At 38.1% G+C, this 13,510-nt stretch overlaps 2 protein-coding genes across 2 annotated transcripts; one reads left to right on the plus strand and one right to left on the minus strand.

Moving 5' to 3' along the window:
• Window positions 1–5,018: 5,018 nt before the first annotated feature.
• Window positions 5,019–6,247, plus strand: LOC306963589 (uncharacterized protein; the record flags this gene model as incomplete). The annotated part of the gene is made up of 4 exons (XM_079557165.1): window positions 5,019–5,354; window positions 5,426–5,773; window positions 5,924–6,072; window positions 6,143–6,247. Exons 1-4 carry the CDS (start codon window positions 5,318–5,320, stop codon window positions 6,245–6,247), a joined length of 639 nt encoding a protein of 212 aa, XP_079413291.1. The 5' UTR covers window positions 5,019–5,317.
• A 746-nt stretch (window positions 6,248–6,993) lies between these two features.
• LOC306963590 (uncharacterized protein) lies at window positions 6,994–8,145 on the minus strand (the record flags this gene model as incomplete). The annotated part of the gene is made up of 5 exons (XM_079557166.1): window positions 6,994–7,134; window positions 7,264–7,325; window positions 7,397–7,519; window positions 7,665–7,991; window positions 8,061–8,145. 5 exons carry the CDS (start codon window positions 8,143–8,145, stop codon window positions 6,994–6,996), a joined length of 738 nt encoding a protein of 245 aa, XP_079413292.1.
• Window positions 8,146–13,510: the final 5,365 nt, after the last annotated feature.

The raw sequence follows: 13,510 nt of genomic DNA on the forward strand, positions 1-13,510 counted from the left end.
TAAACAGCGATAGATACATTAAACTCTCTTTTTGTCGTCTCTTCAACTCAAATGGTTTGATTTGAGGTGAAGACGAGAGCACCTGCCCAAATGTAGCATAGTTTGTCAGTCAGTGTGAACACATATAAATCAAAAAGTAGAAGAAAATAATAAAGGCTATAATTACCAAAGAAGCAAAACATTTTTGTGCTTACGTTACAAAAAAAGGTAAAAACTCAAAACGCTTCCACATATGGTACCAGTTTTTTTGATAGTCTGATCTGTGAAGATAAAAAGGCCATGACACATGAGGTTTTCAGCTTAGGAGGGTTTGGAACAGGCAGCTTAAAGACAAAAACAAAAAAAGCAGGTCTTAGAGAATGGTTAAGGCGACATAATGAAACTTTACATAATAAATGACAGATTGGTGTTGGTGCTTTTTAGTCAAAATGGCTTTGTCATGAGAAAATCATCAGTGAATCCTTGTGTGTCAGTGAAGTAGAAGTTGCTTGAGCTGCTGTAAACAGGAAACTATTTCAGGTTTATTGTACGGCACATTGAGTTGCCGTGTGTATGAAATGCGTGGTTTAAATAAACACTTGACATGTCCTAAAAACTCACCATTAAAAGACATGAACATTGTGAGGTTCAATGGAACCAAATTAAAAATGCAGATTGTTCTTGTGAAGTCGCCTTTATGAAACTGGCCCTCTCTTAAATGAACGAAAACAAGCAAGAACTTAAATGAGGTAAAACATTTCCCGTTATTGATTGTGTAGTGAATTATCTGAGTGCATCGTCTCTTATCCAATCAACTTGCAGCGATTTGTAGCTCCATGTTTTCCAAAGCGTTTCCAGGACTGGACCAAAAGTAAACCAGAAGAAGCAAAGCTCAGATCACTTTTGTGAAACCTTATCTAGTTATAAAAAGATAAAGATGTACATTCGGGTGGTTCAGAACATAATCGTTTTGGCAGCGTTATTTCCACTGTGAAAATATGAAGCGAAGTATCAGAGACCAATCAGATGTTTCTGACGAGCTCCTCCCTCTCGTACCTTTATAATAAGCCAATGATTCGTACTGCGCTTAGAGAAGACGTTTTTATCCAGTTGGTCAAAATGATGTTCCTTTTTTTGTTTACGACGCTATTTCTCACACTGGCCCGTAAGTATCTATGAATATTTTTAAATAGGATATTTTTATTGTTTGGAGTTTATTATATAAATGTCTGTTGTCTATTTTTCAGGAGGTGCAAAGAACATTCTTGAGGAAAAGTCTGTTAATGTGGGACAAACAGTGACTCTACAATGTCCTCGTGATTCCTCTGAGGCCTACACGGTCTTATTCTGGATCAGAATTCTTCCTGGACATTTGCCTGAATCCTTAGGAGGGAAACCGACATATGATGATTCAACTTCATATGGACCGACCCTGTCCTCTATTAAAACAAAACAAGAACCTGGATCTTTCACACTGAGTCTGAATGAAGCAAATCTGAATGACACTGGATTTTACTATTGTGTGAAAGTACAAACTCTAGCCAAGAGGATGATCTTTATTCATGCAACATTTTTAAAAATCAAAGGTAAAACACTGACATCTTGTGTAATTTGTAATCTGTAATTCACACTGTAATCTGTCTCACACTGTCTTCAGCCCCAGACTCAGCCCTGAGTGTGGAGAGTCCAGATCTCTCTGGGGCAGTGGACTCAGGAGACTCTGTGGACCTTCAGTGCTGGGTGCAGACTGAGAACGCTCAGTGTTTTAAGGAGCACATGGTTCTGTGGTTCAGATCTGGACTGGATCAGTCTAGTCCTGGTTTAGTCTACGCTCAGAGGAACAGCTCAGGTCAGTGTGACTGACGCACAGAAGACCAAGGTCCTCACAAATGTCTCTACACTTTCTCCAAACGCTTGAGCCGCTCTGACGCCGGGACGTACCACTGTGCTGTGGCGGCCTGTGGACAGATCCTCTTTGGAAACAAAACCAGAGTCCATGTTAAAGGTAATAACGACTTATGTTTCATTATATCTTTAAATAATGACATTCTGAGTTATTGTTCATTCATTTTGCAGAAAAGAACAATTGCGTTTGGCGGATGACTGTCATTCTCCTGCTCAGTGTCCTTCTGACCATTAGTCTGATTGTTTTAACTGTCCTCATTTGTTCCATTAAGAGGAAATGTGGACATTGCTTCTTTGGTAAAACATTTTTATATCTTATTAAAGAAACTATTGCCTGAATAAAGCATTATAACAATACAATTTTATTTCAGTCGCAGAGAATCTAAATGACTCTAATAAAAGAATAACTGAACGTACAAGCCCGCAGGTAAGGATAAAGAATATATAAACATAATAATGAATTAATAATTACATTTTTCCCATTTCAAATGTTTTTTTTTTCACCACAGCGAGATGCAGAGCTGACATATTCTGCTCCAAAGTTTAACAAGAAGAAAGCCAAGGTGTCCCAGAGCAGGACAGTGAAGGCAGAGGAGCATGTGGTTTACTCTGATGTTAGAGTCAGACATTAGAACAAACTTGTAAATTATGATTTGTAAAGACACTGTGTAAAAAAAAAAGCATGTCATTTCTGGTCATTTCAGGTCATCAGTTTATGATGCTTTGATGCAAAATTCTGCAATAAATGTTGCTTTGATCATCCTTTCATGACTTATTTATCTATTGCCTGTTGGCTGATTAGGCATTATTTTAGGAACAACCATCTTTTTTTTGGTGGATCAAACCTTAACTTATCCTAAACAGAATTATGTTTATGGATTTACACAAATACAGTAAACACACAAGCAGTTCACCGGTGCATCTGTGGTGTTGAGCGCATTCACGTCGACACAAGTATGAAATTCTAAAGCGACTCGACTTGTATGTTCGTCCAACTTTGACCGTGAAAACCACAACAACATGTCCCTCTGTGGTGAAAGGCGGCTCTTGTAACTTTGAAGCTCTTAAATGCAAAAGGGGCTGAACTGCTTTTCCTTCCTGTCTTCTGTTATCTGTAAACAAAATGGATTGGGCGACTAATGCTGCCATAGCAATAAACAATTCAAAACATTGCCTTTCTGTCTTTGGAATCGTCAAAGAGCAAAGGACACGACAAAAAAGCAGAAAACAAAATATTGTTCGGTCTGGGCTCATTAAAAACAGAAACACATTTAACACAAAAAAGGATTATAAAGACAGTAGAGCTTTGTGTTTACTCTCAACTAGTTTCTGTGTCGGTGAACAGCACCAACCAGCAGAGCAGTTAGAAGTACTTTCACACATAAACCACAAAGCACCTTCACACAGCAGGAGCCTGTGCAGCGTGAGCTGATGCATCAGAGACCACTGGCTTCAGACACATTCATGCTTTCTGTCTTTGTTCTTTATCTTTTCTTAGTTAGAGGAAACAAGTGCTTATCTATCAACAAAATCATAACCAACAAAATACATTAATACTATAAGATGTGCTTCCAGACTTGTTTTATGTGTAGACCTGCTGCTTTCCAAAACAGACATGTAAATGTTTGCGAAGCATCAGAAATGTGTTCGCTGTGATATTGTGAAAGTATCTGGTGTTAAACTAAAGACTAGGTCTTCTTCCTATTTGTGTAGGAGATTATTGTGTCAGTGATTTTATAGAATGGTCAAATAAAATGTATTTTATTATATACAATATTTAAAAACATGTGTAATAATAAAAATAATGACCAGGTACAGGTTTCTGTTTGGAGATTTCTGTGTCTTCCATATAACTGTATTAGCCCCAGCCCTCCATCTGAGATCATGGCGTTGTCACAATCTGAAACATGAACCAATTTTTGACATCTTTCTGAGAAACATGTGGATTCTCCAGTAACAACAGAGATAATATAGTATAAACATCAGGGGATTCGTTTTTTTTACAAGGGGCCACATGAGTAACCTCGTTCGAGGGCTGCATCAACGATAACTTGAACTAATTTCAGCTCAACTTCCTCCCATTGTAAAATGCAGTAAATGACACAGTCATTTGAGCCACTGCAGGGCGTGGTCATGGTGCCTCTGATGCACCGCCACACAGTTCAGTGTGAATGTGATGCAAAAGAGTCGCAGCAAGTGGTCCATGGACAAATCATATAAACTATGGACAGAGAGTTGAGGGCCCACAGGCTGATGTTTGCAGACCTCTGGTGTAGAGCAGTGGTTCCCAAAGTGGGGGTCAGGACCCCCTGGGGGGTGCGGGTCGATGAAGTGGGGGTCGCAAAATTATGTTGAGCATTTTGAACAGCATATTTATGTGAAATGAAGTCAAATATCAAAACACAGTATCCAAACTAACATCATTGAACCAGTTTTCAAATGTTTTGCTCCTTACATTATAATAATTACATTTCACTGATGGCCCCGAGTTGTCGGCTGTGGGATTTTGGGGGTTATGGCCTGAAAGGTTTGAGAACCTCTGGTGTAGAGGATTTGCAGATTCTACTAATTAAATAATGACAATTGTCATAATAAGAAAATAATAATATTGCAATTTTCTTTTGCTTTGTAATGACATCACGCGTATAACCTCTATTAGATAAAAAATTAAACTGCATTTAGACAGTTGCTATAGCTACCTCCATAGATTTTTTTCTCCATAGTTTTAAAGTACAGGCTCTTTAGTTGTTGTGACGTCACATGACTGTAATATTGGAGATGGATAGTATTTGCCAGCAGTCTCCTGAACCCTTAAATACCGGTGTTTCAGATTGCATAATGTTTTGGAAATGTTATTTTCACTGTGAAGATATGAAGCGAAGAATCACAGACCAATCAGATGGTTCTGACGAGCTCCTCCCTCTCGTATCATTATAATAAGCCGACGTATTATAAAGCACGTGCAGGAGACGATATTATCCAGTTGGTCAAAATGATATTGTTCCATTTTTTATTTGCAGCGCTTTTTCTCACACTGGCACGTAAGTATTAATAAATATATTTTGAAAAGGCTATACTATAATGTTAATGTTTAGAGTTTGTTATATAAGTGCCTGTTGTTTATTTTTCAGGAGGTGCAAAGGACATTCTTGAGGAAAAGTCTGTTAATGTGGGACAAACAGTGACTCTAAAATGTCCTCGTGATTTCTCTGAGACCAACGCGCTCTTATTCTGGATCAGACTTCTTCCTGGACATTTGCCTGAATCCTTAGGAGGGACACCGACATTTAATGATCCAAATTCATATGGACCGACCCTCTCCTCCATTAAAACAAAACAAGAACCTGGATCTTTCACACTGAGTCTGAATGAAGCAAATCTGAATGACACTGGATTTTACTATTGTGTGAAAGTACAAACTCTAACCAGGAGGATGATCTTTATTAATGCAACATTTTTAAAAATCAAAGGTAAAACACTGACATCTTGTGTAATTTGTAATCTGTAATTCGCACTGTAATCTGTCTCACACTGTCTTCAGCCCCAGACTCAGCCCTGAGTGTGGAGAGTCCAGATCTCTCTGGGGCAGTGGACTCAGGAGACTCTGTGGACCTTCAGTGCTGGGTGCAGACTGAGAACGCTCAGTGTTTTAAGGAGCACATGGTTCTGTGGTTCAGATCTGGACTGGATCAGTCTAGTCCTGGTTTAGTCTACGCTCAGAGGAACAGCTCAGGTCAGTGTGACAGACGCGCAGAAGACCAAGGTCCTCACAAATGTCTCTACACTTTCTCCAAACGCTTGAGCCGCTCTGACGCCGGGACGTACCGCTGTGCTGTGGCGGCCTGTGGACAGATCCTCTTTGGAAACAAAACCAAAGTCGAGGTTGAAGGTATTTAACAGAAAAAGCTAAATCTGTTAAAGTTTCTTAACAAAGTGTCTAAACAGATTATCTGACCTAAATATAAGATAATCAATGTCACAATAAAAACAAATCTTTTATCAGTTGCATTTACCATGATTTATTTATTTAATCCAACAGAGAAAATGATTTGGGATTTGAACAAAGCCAATACTGCCCTTATTCTGCTGAGTTCTATCTTTGGTCTCATTGGTTTTACTTTCCCTATTTGTTGGACCATGAAGAAGCTCAAAAAAACAAACAAAGGCCGCGATAAACAGAAGCTGCAGGTACGACATGTGAGAAGGTAAAGTTAAACATAAAGTGAGTTGAAAGTAACGGTGCTTCTTTCTGACACAGGTGGTGATGAAAAAGGCCGACTGTGAAGCTGCGCTGCACAGGGCCTTTCAAGCAGCAGAGACAGAATCGGTCTACACTTGTGTCTCTTTTGTTTATGTGAAGTAAATCTGTCATTCTGAAAACTAGAACAACATAAATGGGGGGGAAAAATGTAACAGCAAGAAATCATCATGTATGTGTTTTTAGTATTGATTGAACTGACTGTTAAATAGATTCTTATATAAACCAAAATATGAAACCTGCACAACCATTTATAGACAGTTAAGGCTCTGTGGGCACGAGCTGTAGATTTTGGACTGAAGTGAAATCTCTCGACCACAACTGTTCAGATATTTTTAGCAACTTGCTTTCAGCTGAAAACCCTCCGGATATTGGTGTGAAAAAGGTGTGTTAGCATCACATCCTGAAGAACTGCATCTATTCAATCATTTTGAGGTTTTGAAAATAACGGAAACCTCACATTTTGATTCATTTGACAAAACTGACCTTCCAATACGGTGGCAATGTTACAAACTCAGGTTTCTTTACAGTTTTCAATATTTACATGATTTAATTTACATGAAGACATTTTTTCTCCATACATTTTGCATGTGATATCTTTTGTGTAACTCCATGCTGAATAACATAGGCCTTACATCGGAAAAGCTTGAAAAATACAAACATTTTACATAAAGTGAAAGTACAGCCTTGATTGCTCTTTTGTGAAGTGAAATAAAAGTGAAATAAAAAAGATACTTTTCATTGACGTACAATGGGTATTACAGAGGTTATTTAAAAGCATGCTTGATTCATTTTACATTGAAGAATGCAAAAGACTGATTAATTAAACTAGAAATAAGTATTGCAACTATTTACAGCATTGTTGAGCTGAGATGTTCGGCTCTGACAGTGGAGTACACACACTCCTGCTCTCGTCTGGTTTTACTCCTCGGCTTCACTTTTCGGGATGAGAAACTCAGCGCTGCGTAGTTGACGTCTGCAGCTCCACCGCCCTGACAATGTAAATGTGTTCATGTCAGTTCCTAAAGTCATTATGATCCAAACTCAGAGTGATCTTTATCTTTATCTCTTACACTAAAACTGCATCACACACATTACTTAAACTGAACCAGTTTACTTACCGTAGATTGAGACGGACAGTTTGGTGCAGTGTCAGAAGAACTAATGATGGTATTAGGATCATCTACATCACACAAAACATTTATTATAGTGTAAAGACATGACATTTTCGTAACCGTGGCGATGAAAGCTGACCTCTGCAGTGAGCACAGACTCTCCCTCTCTTTAAACAGAGGACGATGATCACCAGCACACAGCAGGACAACAGGACGGACAGAGCCACAGTCACTGGGTCCAGATCCTGTCCTGGGGGTTGGTCTGAAAATATTTAGATACTGTGGTGAGGGTCAAGTGTTTAGAAAGCATCAGTTTATCCAACCGGCTGTTAAGCAATGACAGCACGTTAAAATATTGAAAGATCAGCAGAAACTTAAAAACGACTTTCGAGACAAACATGACTGACCCATCTCCACTCTTGTTCCATCTCCAAACAGTACGTGTCCACATGTGTCCACAGCGCAGTAGTACGTCCCAGTGTCAGAGGACTGTCCTATAGTTTTAGACAAAGTGTAAACACAGCTGTTGTTTGTAAAGTTGTACATGACTCCAGTGTTGAGCTCCTCAGATCCAGCTCTGAACCAGAGCACTTTGTGATGCTGTGGACACTGGACTTTTGTGTCGTCTTTGGACTGAAGTGAGCACTGAAGAGACACTGAGCCTCCCGACGCCACTGAAGCTGAGGATGGACTTTGTCTCACATCATGAACACAGTTCCGTGAGTTTTCCTCATCTGCGGCAGAAAATAATAAAACATGTCATCAGTAGTTCCTAAATAACAATAAAATGTGCTCTGGTTTACCATGAACGATCAGGAAAGTGCTGCCGATTAAGTCTTGTACATGTCCTGTCTTTTTTTGACAATAGTAGATCATCCTTTCTGACATTTCTGATGTTCATAACACACAGATTGTCTTTTATTGTGAAGCTAAAACGCGTGTCTTTAAATGAATCTTCATAATAAACTTCTGCAATAAACTGTATTGTTTGTCCAGGAATTTGCCGATACCAAATAATTCTACTCCTGTATCCATCGGAGCCTGAGCATTTTATCATGACATCGTCTCCAGGTTGAACCACAGTCACAGGTATTTGGTCTTCTACACTTTGAGCTGAAATAAAGAATAAATAACACACATAAATAAACATCATACATGTGGTATTACACAGTGGTTTATGTTGTTCATTATAACAGTATCTGTACTTACACAAAGTGCTCACAAAGATGAAGGCAGTGAGTCCTATCATGGTCTCATCTGAGGCTCCTGCAGCTCAAATGTGCATTTGAACTCTCCTCGTCTTAAAGCGAGCTTTGAAACACGGAAATTATAGTGATTGGCTGAAAATCACATCTACACCGCAAAAAAATACTGATCGTGTGCCTGCAGTATCAAGTATGTCATCTGCTTTCTTAATTATACGGAGACAAAAACGATGAGGGATTTAAAAAAAAAAAAACTGTGCTGGACAAGGAGAGGCTGTAAAACCAAATCTTTATAATAAGAACTGAAATAAATGGACATAAATACAGTAAATTATAACTTTGAATAACAATGGACACTGTGTTCATAATAAAAGCTACAGCAGGATGACATAACTGTGGTATTAGCAGGTGAAAATTTGATTAGAAACAAAGTATATATCATCAGCTCTACTCGTGTGAGCTTCAATGTTAAGTGATCCAAATGTGCTGTCATCTGAGAACAGGCAAGAAATGTTCAAATGACATGACCTGAAACCAGATTTTTTTCATCTTTATTTCATTACTTCTTAGGTCCTTAAAACAGAAAAATCACCATTACAAAAACACTTACTCCATAAAGTTGGTGCAGTGAATGTAGAGATGTGATAGCAGAAGAAGAGGTCACTGTCAGGCAACGCTGATCCAATGTAAACTAGATCTGTTTTCAAAATGACAACTGAGATTTATAGTTATTAATAACAATATAGTAATAAGATAAATATTATAGAAGTATCTGGGGAAAAAAAAATAAACATCAGTTAAAACCAATGTATAACCATTTTGTGATGCGTTTGAAATAATACATTATCATGAATCATAAAAGTGAAGATTAAAAAGGCACTGAGCGTCCGGACCATGTTCAGATAAGTGGAGTTATTTTTAGAGACCGAAAACCCACCGGAAATTGGCGTGAAACAGGACGCACTGTTTCCTGCTCTCAACTTTTGCATCAAGAAGGACCATTCCATATCTACGTTTTGACATGTTACTTTTCTGACACACTTTGAGCTTCTAACATATTAATGATCCGAGTAAAACCACTCAGTTATTTAACTTTTCTAACTGTATCTAACATGGTGTCAAAAGGTTAATAACCAGGCCTGTCTTTCAAAAATGCGGTGACGACGAGACAAAAAAAGTTACGATCACTTTTGTAGGTCTTAGCGTTCACACATGAGGCATAACACTGTTGCTCTCCATCCAAGCTTTCAGATTTGGGTAAAGCTGAACAGGAGAAAATGAGCTCCGAGGTTCAGAGGTTAAGGCCACCTGACAAAAATAATCTAGTGCTGTTTCCTCTCATCGTCCTGTCCCTGCGGGTGTCCGACTCTGTGGACTCTTTAATAAAATAAAACCTCTTACACTTTTATGTAAAAAAGGCTTTTGGCAATTTGTGTTATTTTAATTTTATTTTGATAATTTTTTTTATTCAAATTGCTTTCTATTGTATATAGTCTGTTGTTGCGTGTTGTTATTTTCATCTCTGAAATAAAGTTATCGTACTTACTTCCATATTGGAAAAGTCTAAAATAATATATTAAAATGTCACAATAAGCAAAGTAAAGGACCAGCCCTGATTACATTGCTATTGTGGTCAGTGACATGAATGCTCAATATAATAAAATGTAATCCTTTAGCATCAAGGCACGATCTTTAGAACATTACAGACGTCAGACATCTCATAACATGCATGACTCATTTTATTTTGATAAAGCAAATGACAAAATTAAACTAAAATGAAGTAAAATATTTGCAGCATAGATTATGCAAAATAAGCCGTTATTGTGAAGGATAAATACAGTTCAGAGGGAGCTGAGATGTTCAGCTCTGACAGTGGAGTACACACACTCCTGCTCTCGTCTGGTTTTACTCCTCGGCTTCACTTTTCGGGATGAGAAATTCAGCGCTGCGTAGTTGACGTCTGCAGCTCCACCGTCCTGACAATGTAAATGTGTTCATGTCAGTTTGAAATTATAAACACCATCAGGGCCATCGCTTGTAGTTATTCAATACATTTGATCTTGTTCAAACTCACTAATGTCGCCACTTGAATTGAGCCAGTTTACTTACCACAGACTGAGATGAACTGCTCGTTGTTTTGCCACAAGGACTATTGATGGAATCAGAGGCATCTGCAAAAATATAAATCTGTAAATAAAAGGCCTATTGCATATTTGTCAAACTGTTATAAAGAAAGCTGACCTCTGCAGTGAGCACAGACTCTCCCTCTCTTTAAACAGAGGACGATGATCACCAGCACACAGCAGGACAACAGGACGGACAGAGCCACAGTCACTGGGTCAAGATCCTGCCCTGGGGGTTGGTCTGAAAATATTTAGATACTGTGGTGAGGGTCAAGTATTCAGAAAACATCAATTTATCCAACCGGCTATTAAGCAATGACGGCACGTTAAAATATTGAAAGATCAGCAGAAACTTAAACATGACTGACCCATCTCCACTCTTGTTCCATCTCCAAACAGTACGTGTCCACATGTGTCCACAGCGCAGTAGTACGTCCCAGTGTCAGAGGACTGTCCTATAGTTTTAGACAAAGTGTAAACACAGCTGTTGTTTGTAAAGTTGTACATTACTCCAGTATTGAGCTCCTCAGATCCAGCTCTGAACCAGAGCACTTTGTGATGCTGTGGACACTGGACTTTTGTGTCGTCTTTGGACTGAAGTGAGCACTGAAGAGACACTGAGCCTCCCGACGCCACTGAAGCTGAGGATGGACTTTGTCTCACATCATGAACACAGTTCTGTGATCTTCTATCTGCATTAGAGAAAAATAAGCATAAAATGTGTCCAATAAACTTTAAAATGTGTTTTTCAATGGCTTACCATTTACTACCAAGAAGGTACTGTTAAAAAAGGCAATGTCAGATCCATATAGTTTATAACAATAGTAGATTGCTTCATCGTCCTTTGTGATATTTGTGATGTTCATAACATGCATATTATCTATTACTGTGAAGTTATAACGTTTGTCTTTGAGTGACTCCTTCATAACCTTTTGAAAATATAGTGCAACAATAAACTGCATTGCTTGTCCAGGACTTTGCCGATACCAATAAACCTTACTATTCATTTCATTAGAGCCTGAGCATTTTATCATGACATCGTCTCCAGGTTGAGCCACATTCACAGGTATTTGGTCTTCTACACTTGGAGCTGAAATAAAGAATAAATACCACACAGAATAAACATCATACATATGGTATTACACAGTGGTTTATATTGTTCATTATAACAGTGTCTGTACTTACACAAAGTGCTCACAAAGATGAAGGCAGTGAGTGGTCCTATCATGGTCTCGTCTGAGGCTCCTGCAGCTCAAATGTGCATTTGAAGTTTCCTCGTCTTAAAGTGAGACTTGAAAAGCGGAAATTCTCGTGATTGGCTGAAACCCACATTTTACTCACCGTTAATGAACGCGTTTCTACTTTAGAATTTGATCTGTTTTCTCTTTTAGACGTTAAACATCGACTGTCAGAAAATTCTGCTGAACAAGTAGAGACTTTAAGTTGGAATAAACCTGATGTGTCACATTTAAAAAGATCTTATAGATGGAAGGTAATTATTATTTTATTTAGCAAGAAGACTATTCACATTTTGCAATAACATTCTTTGTGTCTGTGCACAAATATTTTGTTTAAGCTGTAAAGTACTGAACTGTGCAAAGAACTGGGCATAAATTACAACATTAACACAAAACATCACTTATTGTAAATAATGTAGTAAATGAACATTAAAAACAATGTGTTTAAATTATAAGATACAACTGGATGAACTAAATGTGGAGACATTTATTTACATATTAAATTAAAAACTAAAGATTTGGTTTGAAACAGAGTTTCAGCAGCTTGACTCACGTAAGGCTCCAATATTAACTGACTTTCTCTGATCTGAGAACGGGCAAGAATTAGGAAATGTCAAGGCCTAAAATTATATTTTTTTCTCTTTATTTACTTCATTCACAACTTTAAAAGTTTCCTCAGAGCTGGGGTAAAACGACAACAGCTCTGTTGAGGGTTATTGATCAAAGTCTTCACAGAGTTCTTAGAGACTCCTCCTTTTGCAGCATAAATGTGTCAGCAGTGACTTGTATTTGGGAATGTGAGCGTCTACGAACAACTGTCTGACACTGTGTCACCTGACCCTCAGCAACCGTCTAAAGGTGTACAGTATATTGCATTTCAGCTGCTAATTAAAAAAGCCTGTTTAGATGTGATGAAAACCAAACTGTTTCCTGCAATGAACAAAATACAATCAAGAAACTTCCTGATTTGAAGTTGAATAAATCAAAGTAATCAGTAAAACAGAAGAAAAGCTCATGAGCAGCCTGCCAATATACGGTGTAAAAAGCAAGATCTGTCAGAAGACGTGTGAGTTTTGTGGTTATAAATAATGATGAATTAATGATAAAATCAATAATACATAAAAGTATGTAAAAGTACACATAATACCATATGAAAATAAGGACACTGGAATTGGCTGCTGCTTTTGGACTGAAGTGAAGATTAAAAAGGCACTGAGCGTCCTGACCACAACTGTTCAGATAAAAAGCACCTGAGTGGAGTTATTTTTAGAGGCTGAAAACACAAACCGGAAATTGGTCTGAAACAAGACGCACTGTTTCCTGCTCTCAACATTTACATCAAGAAGGACCATCCCATATCTATGTTTTGACATGTTACTTTTCTGATGCACTTTGAGCTTCTAAAATATGAATGATCCAAGTAAAACCACTCAGTGATTTAACTTTTCGAACCGTATCTAACATGGTGTCAAAGGTTCATAATCAGTCCTGTCTTTTAAAGGGATGTTTTAGGATTTTTGACCTGGAGCCTGATTTCTTGATTATCCAGAGTGTTGTTGATTTCTGGAGATATATATATTTTAAATTCTTTCAATTCATGCAGTCCTTATATTTGAAGAGTTTAGTGGTGCTAGGCTAGTGCTTGGCTAGCGCATGTCTATGGTAACTAGTAGCCTGCATTAAAACC

The sequence above is a fragment of the Gobius niger genome, assembly GCF_951799975.1.
Source record: "Gobius niger genome assembly, chromosome: 5".
In the NCBI taxonomy this organism is placed as follows: domain Eukaryota; kingdom Metazoa; phylum Chordata; class Actinopteri; order Gobiiformes; family Gobiidae; genus Gobius; species Gobius niger.